Below are 22,393 nucleotides of genomic sequence, written 5' to 3'. Positions count from 1 at the left end.
CCGGTTAACGATAAACAGAATACAGTGGAATGATGTTAATCTTACTAACAGGATTGTTAAGTTGTACAAAATTGAACACAAGTTTCATTGATAAAGCTTATAAATATAATATACAGAGATTTTGTTTAGCTCACTTAATAAAAGTGTTTACTATTTGAATTGAGTGCATACTATTATATACAGACCACACACCATTCACTCTAGTCCATTGATTTTCAAGCACTATAGCATAAAACTAGGCTTAGAACTCGTTCATACGTAAAAGCGAAACAAATTTTCTTGTGTCACAAATGGACAAAAACAGCACGTACCGGTTTTTGAGTCACCCAAACTGGCTTTACTTTTGCTTAAGGTCACCAGAAAAGTGAGTGCTCATGTTCCTTAAAGGCAGTGGACACTATTGGTAATCACTCAAAATAAGTATTAGCATAAAACCTTTCTTGATTACGAGTAATGGGGAGAGGTTGATAGTATAAAACATTGTGAGAAACAGCTCCCTCTGATGTGACGTAGTTTTCGGGAAAAAAAAGTAACTTTCCACGTATTTGATTTCGAGACTTCAGATTTAGAATTGAGGTCTCGAAATCAAGTATCTGAAAGCACACAACTTCGTGTGACCATGGTGCGCCAGATTGACGACAGTTTGAGCTCAAATTTTCACAGGTTTGTTATTTTATGCATATGTTGAGATACACCAAGTGTGAAGACTAGTCTTTGACAATTACCAATAGTGTCTTTAAAGGTTTAATTTAAAAGTGTTTTAAGTGCTTTAAAAAGAGTGTGCACAACAACGGTAAAGATTCAACTTGTATTGAACTTAACAAGGTATATAGATGGTTATGGTGTTTCTGAAATGTCTGGCTTACTTGGGCAAGCAATCTGGTGTGTGTGTTTTGGGCACTGCAATACACTAGATAATTTAGAAGGAAATTGTTTTTGTTAGGACAGACCTAACCAGACAGGGAAATACCCCAGGATATGGTTTTAGGGCTCCACAAGATTGCATGAAACTGGAAGAGGAAATAAGGAACGAGTTGCAACTTTTTTTTACAAAACAAAATTTACATATGGCTATATACTATTTGCATTATGTAAAGAAGGCTATTATCCAGATATTTAAGAATTAAAATAAATTGTAATAATGTTAGAATTTCTTGGCTAAATTTGAGAGTGATTTGTTCTAGTCTACCAGACTCAAGTTCTGGTGTTGCCAGAGTGTTTGGGTCCGAGTCATGGCATTCGTGTCTCTAAAGCAAGACACTTAAAGGAACACGTTGCCTCGGATCGGTCGAGTTGGTCTTTGAAAAGCGTTCTGTAACCTTTTGTTGTAAAATGTATATGGTTAGAAAGATATTGTAAAAGTAGAATACAATGATCTACACAAATATGCCTCGAAATTGCGTGGTTTTCTTTTTACCCTGTCGACTAACACAGTCAGCCATTTATGGGAGTCAAAATTTTGACTCCCATAAATGGCCGATCGTGATAGTTCGCGACGTAAAAGGAAAACTGTGCAATTTTGAGTGATACTTGTGTGGATCATTATATTCTACTTTTAAAACATCTTTCCAACCATATGCATTTTATAACAAACGGTTTCAAACGCTTTTAATAGACCAACTCGTCCGATCCTAGGCAACGTGTTCCTTTAAACCAATGCTCTCCCAATAGGAATAAAAATAAGGACTGCATGTTATAATTATTTTTTTCACATGAAATAATTGGTCAAAATCTACTGCAAGCGAAGTTCTGACATCTATGAATGAGTTGTCTGAGGACTCTGTCATGTTTCTCTATCCGGCGTGAAACTTCGCTCAGTTGACTGCGACGCCGATCGCATTGAGATTTTAGTCACATGACCAGTCGATCCCGCGTCATCGTCCTCGTCTTGTTTCTCGTCCAGATCGACGGCGTTCATGAAAGGCGGAGATTGTCGGATGGAAGATCCGGGAGGAGTACGTGGAGGTGAAGGGTGAGTGACTGGCCTCGATAGATCTAGAAAAATCGAGGAGAGAAATTTTTTTAAATTACAGTTTTTATTTTTTCCCAGCTGGTTTAGACAGTCTTGTTTTCTTCATTCAAACAAAAAGCATAGTCACTGAGCAGTCATCTGAAGCGGGTTCAAGTTTTGTAGCTTTGAACCTTCTGTTTAGAATTCTGGTCTGACTGGGCTAAAACATCTTGGCACTACAGTACCACAAAATTCTGCGCCTACGACAACCTTTAATGCCCAAACTCCTTGGGGCCGTAAGCGCAGAAGTTAAGTTCAGTTATGGAACAGTCTTCCAGAGGTTGTCAAACAGGTTGAGACATCAGGGCCCAATTTCATGGCTTATCGTAAGCACAGAATTGGTGCTTACAGAAGCAGGAAATTCTGGGCTTACGGCAAGCGTATTTCACGGGTTATCGGCGAATTTTGGCTTCTGCGCGTGCGTACTACCCGTTACTAGGCATTCTAGGCTTACAAGGCTAGCGCAGAAATTTGGCGCTTGCACATAAGCGGGGAATTGTGATCGTAAGCGCAGAATTCGGCGGTAAGCAGAGCCATGAAATTGGGCCCAGAACAATTCAAAACCCGGTTAAAAACATATCTGTTTACTTTGTACAATAATTGTTGATTTCCTTTTACAGCGCATAGGGATCTCAGGATGATATGTGCTATCTAAGAATTGTTTTATTATTATTATTAAGTCTGCAGTAAGGTAGCACCATTGGGCTCTGTAGATGTCTGATGTCCCTAAAACAAATATTAACTTAAAAACTGACTTTGTAACGAGCATTGGAGAGCTGTTGATAATATAAAACATTGTGAGAAACGGCTCTCTCTGAAGTAACGTATTTTTGAAAAAGAGGTAATTTCGCACTAAATTAATAAAAGACTTCTAGCCAGAAGTCTCTTATTCCTATCTGAAAACACACAAATTCGTCCCACAAGGGTGGTTTTTCTCTCATCATTTTCTTGCAACTTTGATGACCAATTTAGCTCAAATTTTCACAGACTTGTTATTTTATGCTTATGTTGGGATAAACCAAGTGAGAAGAACGTTCTTTGACAATTACCAAACGTATACCTTCCCTTTAATAATAATAATAAATAAATAATATTCACGTATTGTTATGCACACATATCCATCATGCTGAGTGTTTAAGGGGCAGTAAAACCAAAAACAAACGAAAGAAAACAGACACAACTATAGTCCTTGAAAACCTGTGACATAAGATAAATTTTGAGAAGAGATTTGAAATTTATAGTACAAAGACAAGATCCAAGATTAAGTGGTAGAAAGTTCCAGATGCGTGCGTTTGTTTGATTTTTAATTTAACAAAATAAATGCGTTTATTTAATCAATCAATCCATTCTTACCTCTTCTGTGAATGGAAGAACCCACTGACCCTGTCGTCCCTGGTCTGCTTCCCTCGGGGTCATTATTGAGGGGTACTTTGATTGGTGGAAGAGGCTGGCTTAGGGAAAGGGCTCCCTCGCTGCGTGTTCTGCTGTGACGGGACCCAGCACTATTTGGAGTCTTTACAGCGAGGACTGACGGTGATTGCCTGGCTCCTTCGGTACCTGCAAAGAAAGCAGTAGGAGGATAGAGTGAATTCAACTGGCATGTCATGGCCGAGTGGTCTAGCGCTCTGGATCCAAGCTCTGGTTTTTTGATAAGGTGTGGGTTCGAGTCCCGGCAAGACACATAGGTTTTACGTGTTGTGAAATGCATGTAAAAGAACTGAGTACACTTATCAGTGTTTTCTGGCATGGTTGACAGCATATTGCAATAATCCGTAAGGATTAATTACTGCTTGACTTAAATACACAGAATGATCCTTAAATTTTCAAACGACAGCTCAAGGCTCATCTGATCAAACAGGCATCTTAAATCCTGGACTTTTGTCATTGTGAATGTCATTTTTTGTTAGATACATGTACTGTACGCTTTATAAGTGCTGATTGTTATTATCGTTATTGTTTTTCTGTGATGAGCAAATATGCCTAGCCTGTTTGATGCTGAAATAGACCGATCCATTAGGCTCCGTCCACGACGCACGTGTGAGCAAGAACGCGTGCGCCTCTCCAATGCCTTCCTGCACAACTCTGCCGCAGGCGCCAAGCATACGCGCTCGCATGTCAGACTTATTTGTCGGACCTTTGTTGCGTTGTGATTGGTCAATACGCAATGGGGCGGAGCTTAATGGATCGGTCTATTGGCCATGGGTTGCAACCAGTAGTTTATACCTAGTCTAATTAACGCCCTGTCATGGTTCAGTACTTTACCTGTTGAGTTGGGTCGTCCTCTATTCTGTGCTGGATTTGCTGACGGGCGATCAATGCTCATATAGGATCGGACACTGGCGTTGGATGCATTCACCAATCTATCAATGCTTATAAACGGCTTCGTCAGAGCACTGGTGGAAACAAAACGGGAATAGCTGAAAACTTGAAAATTTCAAATCAATAGACCTTTTGCATATTGTGAAACGCTACAGGGACGCTGGGGTTGTGCGCACTTTTTACGCACAAATAACAGCTATCGACCAATGATTTGCTGCATCTGGCCTCAGTGAATGACTGACGAAAGCAAATGAATGATGAAAGAAATAACGCCTTTGTCGGTACAACATATTTTTTGACCGCCCATGCTGAGAAGTCAAGGTCTGTGTCCTGACAGCATACATTCCTGTATCAGGAATAATAAATAGCTTGGGTTTTGAACAAAGACAAATTTACTTGAGCAGGACTTGAACCAACAATCTCCTTTTAAATGTACTGGCCCTCTACAAACTGATGAACTATCTTGCCCTACATTGGCTGTCTCCCTATTACATGTAGTCATTATGTTTGTTCGGGGGTGCCATTCAAAAGCCATTTAACCCTTAGCTGTGGTATACCTAGGGATCACACCAGACTATATAATTCAGATTCAGATTATTGCAAGAGCTAGTTGCGACAACGTTTACGTATTAAAACTTAAAAGTCTCCTCACCTGACTGTATTCTGACCAATCAGCATCCGGTTAACATCCAGCTCCAGGATGCGGGGCGTGGTGATCTTGGCGAAACGGTCCTTTGCCGTGTCACCGTCTGCCCCAGGCCTGGTGAACGAGTTGGACATTGCCCACATGGGCTGGGACTGGGGACCAACCAACTGAATGCTGGACCCTTTGACTGGGACATCGTTGGACTCGTCCACTGGAGCAGGAGTTGTTTCCACTGGTGGTTCCTATAAATGAAAACAAGGCAACCAGAGGTTTTAAAGTTTATTAGTGGCTGGGGAAATTTGATTTGGTGAGGTTTGCGGTAACACCATGTGAAAATCTCTTTTGGGTAGTGTTGGTTCTAAAAAGAGATTTTAAAGGCAGTGGACACTATTGGTAATTACTCAAAATAATTATTTGCATAAAACCTTACTTGGTAACGAGCAAAAGGGAGAGGTTGATAGTATAAAACATTGTGAGAAACGGCTCCCTCTAAAGTGAAGCAGTTTTTGAGAAAGAAATAATTTTCCACGAATTTGATTTTGAGACCTCGGATTTAGAATTTGAGGTCTCGAAATCAAGCATCTGAAAGCACACAACTTAGTGTGACAAGGGTGTTTTGTCTTTCACTATTCTCTCGCAACTTCGATGACCGATTGAGCTCAAATTTTCACAGGTTTGTTATTTTGATGCATATGTTGAGATACACCAAGTGAGAAGACTGGCCTTTGACAATTACCAATAGTGTCCAGTGTCTTTAAGCTGGTGCAGGCCTGAAACTTGACAGAGGCAACGAAAGTGATTTCCTCCATGCCCACTGGTCATTGCCTCGGTGCCCATGAATTGCTCCAGTAGAAATTTACAATTTCCTCATAGGGTGCCCTCTACCAAGGAGAAAATGCATCGGTGCCCTTGCCCTTTCAAAAACGAGGCATACAGGCCTGATGGTGTGACTGCAAACTTTACCTAATTATACTTCCACCATGTAAAGTTTCAAATCCTACAAATTTGATTTCTGTCCCAACAAAATGGGAATGACGCTTTATTATTTGGAATCTGATATTTTCATATTTCTAAATCTAAGAAAGGGGCTTTCACTGGCATGGAATGGGTGGTGAGAGGGGGGGGGGGGACTGGTTTGAAGTCAGATACATAGGATGGGTGGTGTAGGGGGGTTAGTTGGGGAGAGTTCTAACAATCTGACAGTGTACCTGTGTTCTTGGTCTTGTTGCTGCACTTTTGATGGGGTGTTGTGATGCTGGAGTGGGAGCTGGTACCATGTTAAGCGGGGTACCGTCACGCATTGGAGGGATCGGTTTCAGGAAGGTCTTGTGCGGTCGATAACTTTCACTGATTCTACTCTGCTGGTAGAGTGGTATCTGGTTCCTAGAAAAAAAGAACAAATTCACCGGGTAACAATCAAGTGGGAAGTGGTTCCACAAGTCAAAGAAAGTCTAAGTTAAATCATTCAGGTAACCCTATCCACCCAAGTACCCACTCTAGCAAAGCCCTTGGGTGTCATTTTTCCCAGCCACCCAGAAGTACCCAAGCACCAAATTGATGTCTCCCTCTGTTTAATAGTACTAGTTTGACTGTTAAGGTAACCTGTGTACCCGCCCAAGTACCCACTCTAGCTAAGCCCAATGGGTGTTTTACCCCGTCCACCCAATAGCACCCCAGCACCTACATAGTAGTACCCAGTCGCACCCACTAGCACCCACTAGGTTCCCTTACCTCCCTCTCCATGATAGTATAGGTTTAATCATGAAGATGCCCGATTCTTCTTCTACTCGTTGCAGTGCTTCCATCAGCATGTGAGCAAGATGAAGACGCTCTGACGACAAGGCGTCCATCTGCTCTCCCCATCGCTGTGCCCTCTGTGGATTCAAGCAAATAATAATAATAATAATCATAACAATTCTGGCTTCTTATATAGCACACATGTCCGTCACTCAGTAACGCTCCTGGCGCTGGTGCATGTAACCAGCAAGATGTGGGACTACCTTTTTGAATCATGAGCCCTAATCCTTAGATAGCACCATGTAATGTTTTAAAAGGTGCTGTAAATATGAAAAATAAAAAAACTTCACTATAAAATCTCTTAGCAAACCACTCCTAAAATTCACCTTGTTAGAGAGTTATTGTTTAATATTTGGTGTGTACTCTAACCTACGGAGCTGAGAAGTCTCCCGAATTCTGTAAAATGAACTCCATGGTAGAAGAATATGTAGCAAGACAGTTCTCTAAGAACAAACTCTGCCTGGCAATTAGATGTACACATGGTGTTACCCCAAACCAAATATATATTGATACCACACCATGCAATGCCTCATATTTATTTTTACTTATTGTCGTCTTCTTATATAATCTTCAAATGTACCCGCAATTTTTGTGTTTTTTATCTCTGCAATTTTTATCAATATTGTTATCTTGTAATGCCACATTATTCAGCTTCGTGCTGCCAGTTGGTTTTTTAATAAAAATGAATGAATGAATGGATGAAAATACCGAAGACATTTATGCACCAATGAGAACAAATATTAATTAAGATTCATAGATTTTTGTCTTGACTTACCAAGCTCTGCAATGCCTCCATCCTCTCAAGTAATGTATAAACCTCTTCATCCAATGAGTTACTCTGCCTCACATTCTCTGCAAAAAAACACAAAGGAAGAAATGGTGTGGTTACAAAGGGAAAATACATCATTGTTTATAGAGGAGAAGAGTAAAATAACTTCACTCCTCTGGTCACCAATCTTTGAAAATTTCATTTTTTTTGTGAAAACAATGAAAAAACTGTTTATGTCAGCGATTTTGAGCAAAGTTGGGTTTATTTTGTTTGAGACAATCACAAAAAAGCTCAAGTGATTTGTGGATGTTTTTTTCTCGACTTCAGATGTAAATACTTCTCTTCTGGAATTGGTACCAGCAAGTTTATAAATGAACTTTTAGACAGAAACTTAAATATTTTCCCTGGTTATGACCAAATGTACTTTGTCTTCAATGTAGTCTCAACGAATTGTATTCACCCATGAAAGTGAAAGTTCCACAAAAGAGCTGTTCACATTTTTGAGAAAAACAGGGTGACAATTTTAATATCAACTGAGTGAGATTTAAAACTTTGCATGGTGGGAGTATACTAAGGTCACGTTTGGGATAGCACCATGTGTAAATCTCTTTTGAGTGGTGTTAGCTCCGAGTTGTCGACCACCGGTTCTTTTAAGAACCAGCACTTCTAACAAGAGATTTGCTACATGTACCTCAAACCTCACCTAATTGATATCAACTAAGACAATACAGAAGTTTTCTGCGAGGAATCTTTAATTGTTTAGACATGTGAATGTGAAACTAACCTTCGATATGCTTCATATGCGTATGATGTGCGTACTTCTTAGCGAGGTGTACCAGACGTTTTGCAGGCAGTACTGTGTACTGATCCATGGCTTGTACTACTTCGTTATAGTACTCTGGTTCCAACTGTATAAAAGAGTCAACAGATGATTAAAAAGAGTCAAAGTATGATTAAACTTCAGCAGTAAACTTCTGCAGGCGATTTCACGAAATGCTAGGATCAATCCTATCTCGAGTTAGGACGAGTAACCCGTCCTAACTTAGGATGAGTTCAATGCGTCCTACGTATTTGGATACGGAACTGAACCCGTCCTAAGTCCTAAGATTAATCCTAAGTTAGGAAGAGTTTGGTGAAATCAACGGCTGCTCTTTTAGCATGCATTTTCCTTAATGACATGCACTTGGGCCTATTATCGTCGAGGTGTGCTGGGCCCTACTTAAAAAAGGGTGTTCAGCAGAACGTATTATATAATCTGCTTACCGCCGTTTTGTTTTACCAACTAAACTTCTTACCAACCAAAAGGACCTACATGTATAGCATAAATTAAAAAAATAGTCAAATGCCTGAAGTTTACGATCCTAGCACTGACATCAGAGTTTTCACCCTCTACTGGCATCAGAATAAAATGAAACTTTTCAGAATGAATTTTACTTCTTTTTTCCCCCTTTATTAAAGGGGTCGATTTACAATAGTTTTATACTATTTTGTGTAATAAAAAGGATGTTACAAGAACTTTCTTCCAGTCATTCTGTGGAAGTAGCAAATTTTAACTCTTTTTCTCAACTTTTTATTCCATTTCAAGCCAGATTTAAATGTCCATGTACATGTAGCAGTCTAGCCATTCAGCAAACATGAAATACTTCCTGTATTTTTGGACCCATAAACTGTTTGCTTTTAACGCTTCATAAATACTACTTATTATTTAATGGTTTAATTAACAAATAAATGAGTGGTTATGAATACAATGGTTACAAAAACATGTCTGATGTTTCTGGCTCCGTGTCAACTTTTAGGTATTTTTTCAATGTTCAGGAAATTGTTTTTCAAGTTGTCTGAATTTGTTCACAGGGCACTATTTTTGTCAATTGGACGAACTTGATATGTGTACAGGTTGTTTGCTTGTGAAAATTTAAAGTGGCTCCTAACAAAAATTTGATTCACCAAAATTGTTCACAGAAAAAGCATGAGATACATGTCGCACCTAGATTTAAAACCGTTAGAGACTTCATTTCAATGCAATCATAACCATACGCCCACAGACATGGCCGACGTCCTTGAAATCTGAATCACTTTTTCCTGATAATATGAAACTGAATTTTTTTTATATGTTAGCGTTGGAAACATAAGAAAATGAAAAAGTCAGGACATGACTTTGACTTTTTCGGTTTTTGTTTGTAAAATCTTGTGGTCGATTGCGACTGTTAGGGCTTTGCCACACGTGGCAATTTTTTCAGGCAACTTGGAGGCAACCAACTGCAGTGCGTGCTACTTGAGTACTGAGGTAGCACATGAGTCATCTTTGAACATTTTCTTTTGATCCACAAGAAAAATATGTGAACATTCAAATGCAAATGCCCTTTCTTCTGGGAGATTGCCTGGAACGTGTTGCCTGTAAACTGCCATGAGTGACATGACCCTTATGGACATTTTGGTACAGTTGCGATAGCTATGGTCTCTAATGCTTGCGATTGCCATTGAATAGAAAATTTGATATGTGAATCATTTAAAGACACTGGACACCTTTGGTAATTGTCAAAGACCTGTCTTCTCAATTGGTCGTCGAAGTTGCGAGATAATAATGAAAGACAAAACACCCTTGTCACACGAAGTTGTGTGCTTTCAGATGCTTGATTTTGATTCTGAGGTCTCAAAATCAATTTTTTATATTTTAGAGAAAAATTACTTCTCAAAAACTACGTTACTTCAGAGGGAGCCGTTTCTCACAATCTTTATACTATCACCAAGTACGTTTTTATGCTAACAATAATTTTGAGTAATTACCAATAGTATCCAGTGCCTTTAAATAAATCTGTGAAATATCTTTTTGTTTTACCCTCTGTGCATTGACGGCCCTCTTGAGTGCTTTCTGGTTCCTCTCCGAGTCCATTCTTGAGAAGGTTATCATTGGTTCTGTCTTAGGGTCAAACCGGCTAGAGAATCCAGACATAGCTGAGTAGGGTTTGGTTGGAGATCCGAAAGCAGACAACTCGTGTTGTAACTCCTGAATGGTGTCTTGTAACTCCATCATCATGATCGCATTGTTGCTGTTTTAAAAAAAATGGAAATCATTACATTTTATTCAGTTGTAAGAGTCCAAGAATTAATTTGAGTGTTGAGTTATCTTATAGGATAACTGTAGAGTTATCTTTTATTAATTGCTTAATGGTTGTTCTTTTGTAGGGCAGCGCCATGAGCGCCGCTTGCGGCAGATACCGGCGCTATAAAAATGTCCATTATTATATGTTGGGAAGGTCTCAAGCCAAAAACACTACAGATTAGAGGGAAATTATTTTTTTCGCCCAAAAAACTCCAAAAACAAAACATATTGCTGTAAAAGTGATTTTTTTTTCTTTCAAATTACTGTTGTGAATCGTTACCAACCAATAACCTGTTGTAAATATTATTACAAGTGTTTACGGCCAGACGTCTTTTGATCCTAGCAGAGTTTTCTCAAAGACTTATCAAACCTAACACCTTACAGAAAAACTTGGGTAGAAACGTCAGGCCATAAAAAGAAAGTTGCAAACAAATTGTTAAAACAATTTTTTTTTTTGGTAAGGTAGATGAAATTAATTTCTTATCAGAAGCAAAGAAGTTTTTACTTATTTATTTGTTTTGGTTACACAACCAATAGCACAATCAGTGCCAATAACAGGATAAATAGGAAACAAGAAGAAATGTTCAGTCTAAGATGTGGGAGGACCACCCAAATTGGGGGAAAACCCACACAGTCAGGTATGGACAGAAAACCAAGTTCATGTGAAAGGCTCCAGTCCGAGGTGGGATTCAAACCGGGGTCCACAGAGGTAAAAGGCAGGGAAAGAAACCACTGAGCCAACATGATCCCCAAAAATGTATCCCCAAAAAACAACAACAGCAAACTGTGTACAAAATGGAGGCTACGGCTACAGCTACAGCTGGAAAGCCACGTCATCATGCATTGAAGTATAGGACAAACTTAGCAACACCCTTTGCAACAGCCGTAGCCAGAGCCACCAATTCAGATACAACCCTAGTTTTGGGTCGGCAAATAGTCTGGCTACTTTTTATTGGATTGAGTCATCAACTGTGTCATGGGTTGGCTAGTCAGGGAGCCAAAAAAAAAATGGCAGCAGTACTTACTTGAGTTTGTCTTCGTAATCTTTCTTTTGCTGGTCCAGATTTGATTTCCTGTAAGATAGAATACAACGGGAAGTAGGAAGTTAAATTATATTTTTTGTGGGGTTTTAAGGTCGGTGTTTTTTTTTCTTCAGTTTACATCCTTTTTCCTTGGAAATATTATCTCAAAATTATTCCCTTTTTGTCAGGAACCTGTAGACAAGGATGAGCACGTTTGATCAAGGACCTTGTTGAAGGAACTTTGATCGAGTGCACGCTAGTCTACGATAGTTGGTCTAGTCTAGTCAATGATTTGCGATTAGGCTACTCAGATGAGTTTGAAATAGTCCACAGAATGAATAATTTTTTTTCAGTGAAGCCACTTGTTGGCAAAAGTTGTGGCTACGAGTTTTTTTCCCCTTCACATTTGGATCCCCTTCATAATTGAACAATATCCGGATGAGTATCAAGGGGCCTGGCCTACAGTGAAAACGACAATGACCAACAATTCAATTATTTGTTTTGTGTAACTTCCTTGATAACAAGAAATTCTAATTTGTTTCTCCCCCAAAAAACCCAAAGCTCCAAAAAACAAAAACCCCAAAACAAGAGTAGGCCACCCCCGAACAAAGATGTTGACTAATAAAGAGACTGCCAACATAGGGCTGGATAGCTCAGTTGGTAGAGCACCGGTGCCTTTATCCAGAGGTCGTTGTTTCAAGTCCCGCTCCTATAAATTTTTCTTTGTTCAAACCCAAACTATTATACCACTTACAGGCATGATATTTGGTCCGCGGAAAGTTCTAACAAGTACAAAGGCTGACCTACTAAACACATGGTGTAGGCTTTAGAGGACTTTTCAGGCCATTTTACTTACGTTTTTCTGATTCATCTTAAAGACACTGAACACTATTGGTAAATTGTCAAAGACCAGTCCTCTCACTTGGTGTATCTCAACATATGCAAAAAATAACAAACCTGTGAAAATTTGCGCTCAATTGTCACATGAAGTTGTGTGCTTTTAGATGGTTGATTTTGAGACCTCAAAATCTAATTCTGAGGTCTCGAAATCAAATTCGTGGAAAACTACTTCTGTCGAAAACTACGCCACCAAAGAGGGAGCCGTTTCTCACTACGTTTTACACTATTAACCTCTCCCCATTACTTGTTACCAAGTAAGGTTTTATGCTAATAATTATTTTGAGTAATTACCAATAGTGTCCACTGTCTTTAAGGCAAACAAATCGGAAAACAGACTGAAGTAGGAAAACTATGATGCCTGCACTTACATGTTTTCATAGTTCTCTCTGATTTCCCTGACCTCTGGGTCAGTCTCGGCCGTCAAGGTGTTGGTCATCTCTCTCTCCATGCTCAGTTTCTCATTTGTGTTCTCTTTCCCGAAACTCATGGCCTTAGAGGCATCTCCCTGGGTGATGAGAGAGGATACAGCTGGTTCCTAGGGGTCAAGATTAAGAGAGAGAGGTCACTAAGGGGTTATTGGAGAGTGGGGCAGGAGGGCAGGAGGTCAGGAGAAATGCGAGGCATACATGTATCCCTGGGTGATGGGAGAGGATGCAGTGGGTTCCTAGGGGTCAAGATAAACAGAGAGAGGTCACTGAGGGGTTACTGGAGAGTTGGGCGGGGGGTCAGGAGAAACGGGAGGCATACATGTATCCCTAGGTGATGGGAGAGGATGCAGTTGGGCTCCTAGGAGTCAAGATAAACAGTGAGAGGTCACTGAGGAGTTACTGAGAATGATTAGAGATAGTTGATAGTGGTGGGAGGGGTGGGAAGGTGGCTTCAAACAAAATGCGAGGTCTATTTCCCCTGAGGTTCAACAGGGGTTTCCCAGGGGAGTCAACCACAATTCTCGATCACCCGCAGGTTGTTTCACTAGCCCGCGTGTATTGATGATAAACAGAAAGAAAAAAAAAATAAATAAATAAATAAATAAAAAACACGGTAACACTTACATGTACTTAGTCATCTAGAAATCTTAGAATCTAGAAACAACATTAAACTTAAACCATTTAAGAAACCACAATGGACACTATTTTGAGACGATGAAAATGTTAGAAACAAGTCTTACCTGATCATTATACAGGTAGCTGTTGATGATGCTAGCTGCCTCTTTCAAAACTGAAAACATAAAGTTTGGAAATAAATAATAAGTTGATGTTAAGAGGGTCATCAAAATGTGACATTATAAGGTAGTGTGCTTCAAAAGTGTGATTCAAATGTGTTAATTGTATGGATTTTAATATGTTTTCTTTTAATTGTTCAGCGCCCAGGAGCATGTTTACATGGATAGGCGCTATATAAATTTCCATTATTATTATTATTATTGTTAAATTTCCATTTATCACCAAGTAATTAAACCACAAGGGTTGTATGGCTTCTGACTGGCACCCCCTGTACAACGTTATAGACAAAATAGGGAGACCACAAACATAGGGCTAGATAGCTCTCTTTGTAAAGCGCCAGCATGTTAGTCTGGAGGTCTTAGGTTCAAATCCTGCTCTATTCGTTTTGTTTTAGTTCAACCCCGGCATCTTAGAATCTAGATAAATGTCATTTAATGAAAAACACGCCTCTTTTTTAAGGAAGTATTGGATCCAAAAGATCCAAACATTTTCAAGGGCAACTTTTAAAAAGGAGTTCACCTTCCACGGTTTATGAGTTCAGGAGTTTACCTTCCATAGTTTACTGATAATTTAAGACAAATTTGCATACTACATGTATTTCTCTGACAAAAAACACATCCCAACGCCTTTTTGGATTTTTTATATATATTATTAACAGAGAAAAGAATCACAAGAACAAAACCAAACTCAATCTAATAAAACTCACAGCTGTGTATCCTGGTAGTCATTTCAAACACCTGGTTCTGAACATTCAGGTCCCGGTCAAAGGTGAAATGACCAATGTCAGATAGTCTGTCTGCAGCTGCTAGTAGATCTTTAAAAAAAGAAAGATTCAACGATAAAAGTTAAATAGAGGATTAAAAATAGAGGATATACATGTAAGTAACACAATACAATTTCACAGAACTCTGGTAAGTACTGAGTAGACAGTGCTAACAAGACGGAAAGCTGGGGATAGCTGGTCTACTAGAGGCGATCTCGTTGCCTGTGTTCAAAAGCCTCCCCCAACATTTCTGCTCCCCAACCCATCCTAGTTCGTTTGTTTTTCTTTTTGTCCTAGTCTCATGTAAAGCGCTTTGTTCTGCAGAGAGCGCTATATAAATGCTTTGTATTATTATTACTAACACACATCGGTGTATATGGGTAAAAACCAAAATGAACATCTATTAACACAATATATACGTCATCAGGGTGAAGAGTGGGATGTGAAACAAAAACTGATCTTTACGTTTCATAGATTTGTTTTTACTCAACAGGAGACTACGGGATAACCTAACACCACTAAAGTTAAAACACCTTAAAAATAAAGTATGATTTAAAAAAATTACCCAAAACATTCTCAAGTTTTCTAATTGGACACTAGCTGTTCTTTTTGAAGACCTCTTCTTCCCTTTGCCAACCCCTCCCCAGAAGTATGGTTGCCTTACCTTTATCTGTAAGTACTTTGATGAGAGAATCCTTGAAGTCCATGATAATCTGATAAGCCTTCAGATAATCCTGGGTGATCGGATGATCTGCAACTGAATCCACTGATTGCCTGGTAAAAGGATTATTAAGAAAACAAAAATATTTTAAACAAATTTGTTTTACATCCATAAATATTTTGTCTTTTACTGGAATTGACGCATTGTTTTACTACTCTAACAAATTACAAGAAATAGTAAGTGGCCTTATGTAGCAGACTCTTTCTCAAAGGAAAAAAAACCCAGATCAATTGTTTGGAAAATACCACTCTTGCATTTAAAAATGGTACAAACTATGAGCATGTCAAAAGAAAACCTAATAAATATTGGAGCGTTTGATTTAAAAAGCCTTGGACAGAATAATTACATCCCCAAACTATTGTGTGGATCTCTTGCGATACATTTCAAGTTTTCTTTTAATGAAAGCATTTTAAAAAAAAAGGAGAAAAAAAGATGAGGGGAAAAAAGTGGAATGTGGACTGATAACCTTCATAAACTTGATTAATATTTTTTATAGACTAAATAAACTACATGTAAGTCAAGAGATTTAAAAAAACCTCTAAAATAATGAAAGGAACCTCTAAAATAAAAGAATATTTATTATCTTATCTGTTTTATAAACTAATTGGCAATGTGTCAGAAAGTCTAGAAAAATAGGGAAGTTATTCACAAATAAACCAGGCCAAAGATCGTGGCATCGTGTAAAGATTGCCAAGATAATGTTATTTTGCTTTGTGTTGTTTGTCAAAATGTTGGCAACAACATTATACTAGCCTTTGGGAAGAATATTTAGAAAGGGGCTATTTGGCAGTCTGCAAAAGAAAGTAAAAGTCTGATGAAAAAACGCAATTTCGTTGGCTCAAAGACGTTTCGATGCTTCTATATTAAGTATGCACAAACGAATAGATACACGATATGGTAAATGTTTAAGGGCCTTGTCACACAAAGCAACTTTTACAGGCATCTTGGAGGCAACCAACTGCAGTGCATGCTACAGGAGTACTTTAGCAGCATATGAGTAAAACTGCCAAACTAAGTCAAATAATCACCAAGAACAAATCGTAAACATTTAAGTATGAATGTCTCTCTTCTTTGAGGTTGCCTGGAATTGGTTGCCTGTAAACCCCCTTGTGTGACCATGAGTGCGTTTTGGCGACCCCAACCGAAGCCCAACCGACTCAACAAGTCGGTTACCGGTTGGTCTGAACAGCATCGTCACCGCGCTCAACCGAATACGCGAAAACTCTCAACCGATGACTAGTGTTTCTAGTTGGGGTCGCCAAAACGCACTCATGGCCCTTGCAACCATTAAACACAGAATGACAAAAGTTAGGTCTTACTTTGATGACCTGCTTGAGACGGAGAAGGCAACCGGCGATGTGGCCATGTCCATTTTGTCCACTGAAATCAAACAAGAGTTGAATAGCAACGTTAACAATCTTCCTAAATTCTTTGGTGATATATATGTGATCGTCAAAATTTTTCACAAATTCATTTGGGGGAATAATGTCAAAAGCTCCTTTGATGGAAAAACATTTGGTATTATAAAAAAAAAACCTCTTCCTGACAGGATATTTTTACAAAGAATTTGGTACTGATTACACATTTGTGAAATTACAGTTAGAAATCAGAATACGAATCTGAAGTCTTGTTATGAAAGCTTCAAATTGTGGAAAGAGTCTGGGAACAGAAGAATCCAAAATTGAAATAAGGTCTATAATTGAAATAAGGTCTTTTTAAATTTATTGCCTTGTTTTTATAAATTTCTTCTGTTTTGGCTTTGTTTTGCTTTTATAATGTTTAGTGTGTTTTGCCTTTTTAATGTACAGCGCCTTTGAGCAATTTTTTTGATATATGGCGCTTTATAAATGCTGTTATTATTATTATATTATCATTATAAGAACATAATGGTTCATCAGCTACCTGTGTAGTTAAAGAGACACATCAAGTTTTTTTCCACAAAATTAAGGAAGACCTTTCATCCTAAAGTATGTAACCAACATCGGTAAATATCAAAGACAAGTAACTGTACTTTGTGGACCCAACATATACATGAAATAACAAACCAGTGAATGTGAAAGTTTATGCTCAATCAGTCACATTCACTGTTTTTTTCTCTTTTCAAACACTGAGAGAGATGAAACCAATTGATTTACTCATTTCTCAAAACCTACAGCATTTCAGGCAACACATATTTCAAGAGAAGTTTTCTACTATCTTTATACCATTGTGTAAATACTATAAATAACTTACAGGGTTTACAGAAGGTAATGGTAAAAGACTTCTCTTGAAATATTATTACATGAATTGCTTTACTTTTTGAGAAAATATTCAAACAATTATCAATTCTCGACACTGAGAATTACGGATTTATAGTAAACACATGTCATGACACGGCGAAACGTGCGGAAACAAGGGTGGGTTTTCCCGTTATTTTCTCCTGACTCTGATGATCGTAAATTTTCGCAGGTTTGTTATTTTATATATAAGTTGTGATACATGAAGTGTGGGCCTTTGGACAATACTGTTTACCGAAATTGTCCAATGGCTTTACAAATATATAAATGTATTCAGTTTGAGATATGGGTGCCAAAATACAAGCAGCATCTTTTCTAGAATTGGGTTAAGAACAATATTGTTACGAGTCAAAATTCAAATCAAATCATATGTTCTTGCAAAATCAGAAGGAACTGGGCATAGGTTTGAATAACTTGATTATTGTTTAATATTACACTCTATCTCAGGCCCCTCCGACCCCACATACATTGCAAGATGCCTTGGAAAATTCCTCATTAGTCTTTTGAACACTATTAAAATCACATTGACATTTGTTCTTAAAGGAACACGTTGCCTTGGATCAGTCGAGTTGGTCTTCGAAAAGCGTTTGTAACCGTTTTTTATAAAAATGCATATGGTTGGAAAGATGTTTTGAAAGTAGAATACAATGATCCACACAAATTTGCCTCGAAATTGCGTGGTTTCCTTTTACTGTGCAAACTAACACGGTCGGCCATTTATGGGAGTCAAAAATTGACTCCCATAAATGGCCGACCCTGTTAGTCGACGAGGTAAAAGGAAAACCACCTTAACTCCTTTAACTCTGTGATGGAATATCATATTAAAATAAAACAAAATGCGTAGTAAAGAAGAGTTGCTTTTAAGAACCCACCATTACTCAAAATTTTCGTCTGATTTTGCAAGAACATAATCATGAGTGCTTCACTTTCAATAACACGTGCAGATATGGCCTCTGTTCTGAACAAAACAAATATTATAGGAGACTTTTGAACGCTAGGTGGCAGCAGACTTACCAGGTAAATGTCCATTGTTTACGTAGTTCTTAGCATGCGCACATTACCGAGAACAATGGATTTTACCTGGTAAGTCTGCTGCCACCAAGCGTCCTGAAAGTCCCCCATTCACCAACAGACAAGACTTAGTGTCTATCCTCTGCAAAACAAATGTTACACAAGCATTTACTTGTTTCTTGTACTGTTCCATTTTATTGGTAATGTTGTATCTTGTACCGTTTGTTGGAATCTTGGCCTCGGATTTATTTTTGGTGCATGAAGTAGATTGGTCCCTGACTGCGGTCCTTCGGACTGACTTTAAATCCCTCCCATTGAGAGTGAACAGTTTTCTAAATAATCTCCGTTTTTGAGTGTAATAGTTTTTACGCCACTTAAATTATTACTGAAATGTTTTACTCAGATGTTTAATTAATTAATTTTAAGTAACTGTTCTCCTCCCTATAAGAGTGTACAGTACTTCTCCCTCTCCGTTTTTCTGTGTAAGATTTAGGCAATTTTAAATAGTAATGTCATGTTTTACTCCAATTTGTTAACTATGTAACTGTTTATGTACTTCTGCTGCTGGCAGCGAATTGAATAGATCTTTAATAAACCATTGAACAAACAAATAAAATTATAATAAAAGCTCCATACAAGATCACAGGCAACACTGATGGCTAGATCCTGAAAGTTATTTCACATCACATAGTGCGTAAAATTCATGTTAAAAAAACGTGCAGAATCCACACGCAATATTGCAAAACGTTTTACACCTGACACACAAATCATTAAGTCACATTCATGTTATTAGTAACAGTTTGTCACATTGGACGTGCCGTCACGTTACGATACATCCAGGGGTGCAGACACACTTCAGCCGTCACTCCATCGTCACATCAAACCAGTGGACTCGTTTTGTCAGTCTACAAACATACCGTCCAGATTTAGGAATTCCCTGGCCCGACTGGCCGGCATAGACACAGTGACCATCATCTCATCTCCTTCCTCTTCATCATCGTGCATGGATGTCACACCCGACTCATTGGACATCGAGGGCGCTCTACTCTGGAACTGCACCGAGCCGCGATAAAAGCTCATGGAGCTACGGTGTTTGGATGCTATGAGGAATTTTTATTCGTTTTATGAAACGTTTTAGAAATAAATTTTTTTTATAGTAAGCCGGCTCATGTAAAGCCCCAGTAACTTCAAAATTGCCTAAGCATATATATTTTATTCAATAAAGGCAACCCTTTTTATATTACATTTGCGCTCAGAATAGAACATAATGCAGTTTCACCACACGCAAAAAACACGGAGGACATTATTCAATTTCTTTTAATGAGTTGTTGTGGGTGTGAAAAGAACCTTCTTTCAACTCTGATGCGATGCGGGTATCCATTTTTATCGGAGTATAATATATCCAAATCCAGAAGTAAAACATTTTGGAAAGGATGCTCAACCACTTTTTTGGATCAATACCACATGCTAATTGAATAAGTTGGCAGTTTGAAAAGGGTTGCTTCTCATCCTTTTTTTTTTAGTTCAAAAGCTTCTCTAAAACGTTGTTACATTAGTCTGTCATTAAAAATGTACAATTGGTTAAATTATTTAAAAAAATTGTTTTGCACTAAATTTAATTTAAATCCCTCATAATTTCTCATTATATGTATAGCTACAATGTTATGCAGCGCATCAAAGACAATCATAATGTTATCCCAGAACCATAAAACTTCCCCATCTTAATAAAAACTATGAAAATACAGAGTCCCTCAATGAGAAATGTTAGTTCTTACCCTCATCCGGAAATGGTATATCCCCTGATGATGTCGTCAAGTTACTCCTCGGTCTGGAACCCAGCCTCTCACTTTTGGCACTAAGCAAAGAGCCATGCATCGAGGTGGCTCGGGATCGCCGCTCTACAATCTCTGCCTTCTTTTGCTCCAGTTGAGCGCGGTACTTCTCGTAGAGGGAGTGTTGACTTGTGGATGACTGGGGGCGCCCTTCATCCTCTTCACCTTCATCGGACTGATGTTGGAAAAGAAGAATCAATTGTCGTAGATTACGAAGAGTCAATGTCGTGGTACTTAGGTTCTGGGGTTTTTGTAAATAGTTATTTTTATTGCCCAATTCCAGCACAAAAAAATAAATAAAAAATAACCAAAATATTGCCACAATAGGGCTAGCTAGCTCAGTGTGTAGAGCACTAGCACATTAATCTGGGGATTGATGGTTCAATTCCTGCTTAAGTCAATTTTGTTTTGTTCAACCACAAACCAATATTCATAAAACTAAACATTTTAGTGCCAAATAGTTTTAAATTGAAATTCGGATAAAGATGCAAATATCGTCTGATTTCTATCGTATGGGGATATTATACAATTTTCTTATTCAGTAAGTGAAACCTCTTGAAGAAAACAAATATTTATGGTCTTGATTGGATACTTCAGAGTAAAGAGCATTCCAAACAGTCTTTTAAGACTGTCTCAAAATGTGATAATCAGACATCAACAAAAAATAAATTGCTTTGCAAACCAATAAAAGCACATACAACAATAAACATAGTAAATAAAAACAAATTTTCTCAAGAAAGTTGCTCATTTTCGTGACAATTTTCACAGGTCAGTTTTATGACTTGCTTTTGAAACTAGGCCTTTTAGATTGTTCCCACTTGACATTACACAGTGTTAAGTTAGCCATCTTTATGGGAAAATCAATGATGTTTGTCAATGCAGAACTAAGCGTTATGCGTAACTATCACATCCTTGTATGATTGGTTGGTGAAAAATTTGAATGTCTGATGCAGCTCTAAAGCAAGAACCCAAGGTGTCCGTAAAGGAGGCATTTTTCATGAATTATCTATTGTTGCATGTACTAGTTCCAGGGTCAAAATCCCAGTTGAACCTAGTTAACTAGGGTCAACTGGTTCAACTGGATAGTGACCAAACTCGTCCATTTTCAGGTTTAACCGCGTTCACTAGGTTGAAATTATAAACCAGTTAGTTTCTGTCCATTTTCCATATTAAACCAACTGGTTTTAAATGTGTTTAACTAGTGTATCAACTGGTTTTCAACTAGTTCCAGTTAAACTAGGTTCAACTGGAATTTTGACCTGGGTTTAGAGCATCAATGTAAGATGGTTGGCTTGCTGTGTACAAGTATATGTGTGTATGACCCATCTTCATGGTTGATTGCGTAAATAAAACATTTATGTGGGAGGTTCACATGGGTGACAGCATTGCATACTGGGTGCAAATGTGTGAAGAAAAAAAAGGAAAGCACAGCAATACATTGTACTGTAATTCTCAATCTTAAGTGGCACAGCTGAGAAAAAAAGAAGGGAAATCAGCTAAGAAGTTGTATGCCTGGATGGTATATTACACATGTAAAATATTCCCTGTTGCTCACCTAAAACGGAATACTCAAAAGATTATTATACAACTCACTGATGTTGTGTCAAGTACATATACTGTTAGAATTCTGGGTTAAAAATTGATTAGATTTGAAAGTTATGGGGTTAAATTTATTTTGTTTTATTACATGTTCAACAGAACATTCAGCACAGATAACAGGATGAATAGGAAACAAAAAAACATTTTCTGTTTTTGACGTTGGAGGAAAACCCCCAAAGTGGGGAAAACCCACATAATCAGGTAAGGAGTGAAAACCCATTCCATATGCCAGGCTCCAGTCTGGGATTCGATCCAGGGTCCACGTTCAGGATCTGATTTATGATATTTCATGACAATGTTCCTGTTAGAAATATTATGCAAGGCTGTCACGTGTTAAAAAATTAAAAACACATTTCAAATAAGATAACAGATTAAAGTTACAATATCAGGTTACATCTTTTTAA

At 38.2% G+C, this 22,393-nt stretch overlaps 1 protein-coding gene across 8 annotated transcripts in view; it reads right to left on the bottom strand.

The window, feature by feature from the left end:
* Positions 1-1,563: 1,563 nt before the first annotated feature.
* Positions 1,564-22,393, bottom strand: part of LOC139936925 (uncharacterized) — a 55,127-nt gene continuing 34,297 nt past the window's right edge. For 6 of the 8 annotated variants that reach the window (XM_071931751.1, XM_071931755.1, XM_071931752.1 and 3 more), the window contains 17 exons: positions 20,334-20,565; positions 19,476-19,658; positions 16,591-16,651; positions 15,215-15,324; positions 14,494-14,601; positions 13,733-13,782; positions 12,933-13,099; positions 11,668-11,715; positions 10,379-10,589; positions 8,327-8,450; positions 7,549-7,625; positions 6,708-6,850; positions 6,185-6,359; positions 4,983-5,218; positions 4,274-4,404; positions 3,365-3,568; positions 1,564-1,995 (listed from right to left, as the gene is read on the bottom strand). In XM_071931751.1, the coding sequence (XP_071787852.1) occupies positions 1,784-1,995; positions 3,365-3,568; positions 4,274-4,404; positions 4,983-5,218; positions 6,185-6,359; positions 6,708-6,850; positions 7,549-7,625; positions 8,327-8,450; positions 10,379-10,589; positions 11,668-11,715; positions 12,933-13,099; positions 13,733-13,782; positions 14,494-14,601; positions 15,215-15,324; positions 16,591-16,651; positions 19,476-19,658; positions 20,334-20,565 (2,472 nt within the window). In that variant the 3' untranslated portion in view covers positions 1,564-1,783. The remainder of the gene's footprint in view (positions 1,996-3,364; positions 3,569-4,273; positions 4,405-4,982; positions 5,219-6,184; positions 6,360-6,707; positions 6,851-7,548; positions 7,626-8,326; positions 8,451-10,378; positions 10,590-11,667; positions 11,716-12,932; positions 13,100-13,732; positions 13,783-14,493; positions 14,602-15,214; positions 15,325-16,590; positions 16,652-19,475; positions 19,659-20,333; positions 20,566-22,393) is intronic. The other 2 variants (XM_071931753.1, XM_071931756.1) reach the window with 1 other exon arrangement.

Source organism: Asterias amurensis, chromosome 5, assembly GCF_032118995.1.
Source record: "Asterias amurensis chromosome 5, ASM3211899v1".
NCBI lineage: Eukaryota > Metazoa > Echinodermata > Asteroidea > Forcipulatida > Asteriidae > Asterias > Asterias amurensis.
The sequence above is the reverse complement of the archived record's forward strand: the minus strand, read 5'-3'. Positions and strand labels throughout refer to the sequence as shown.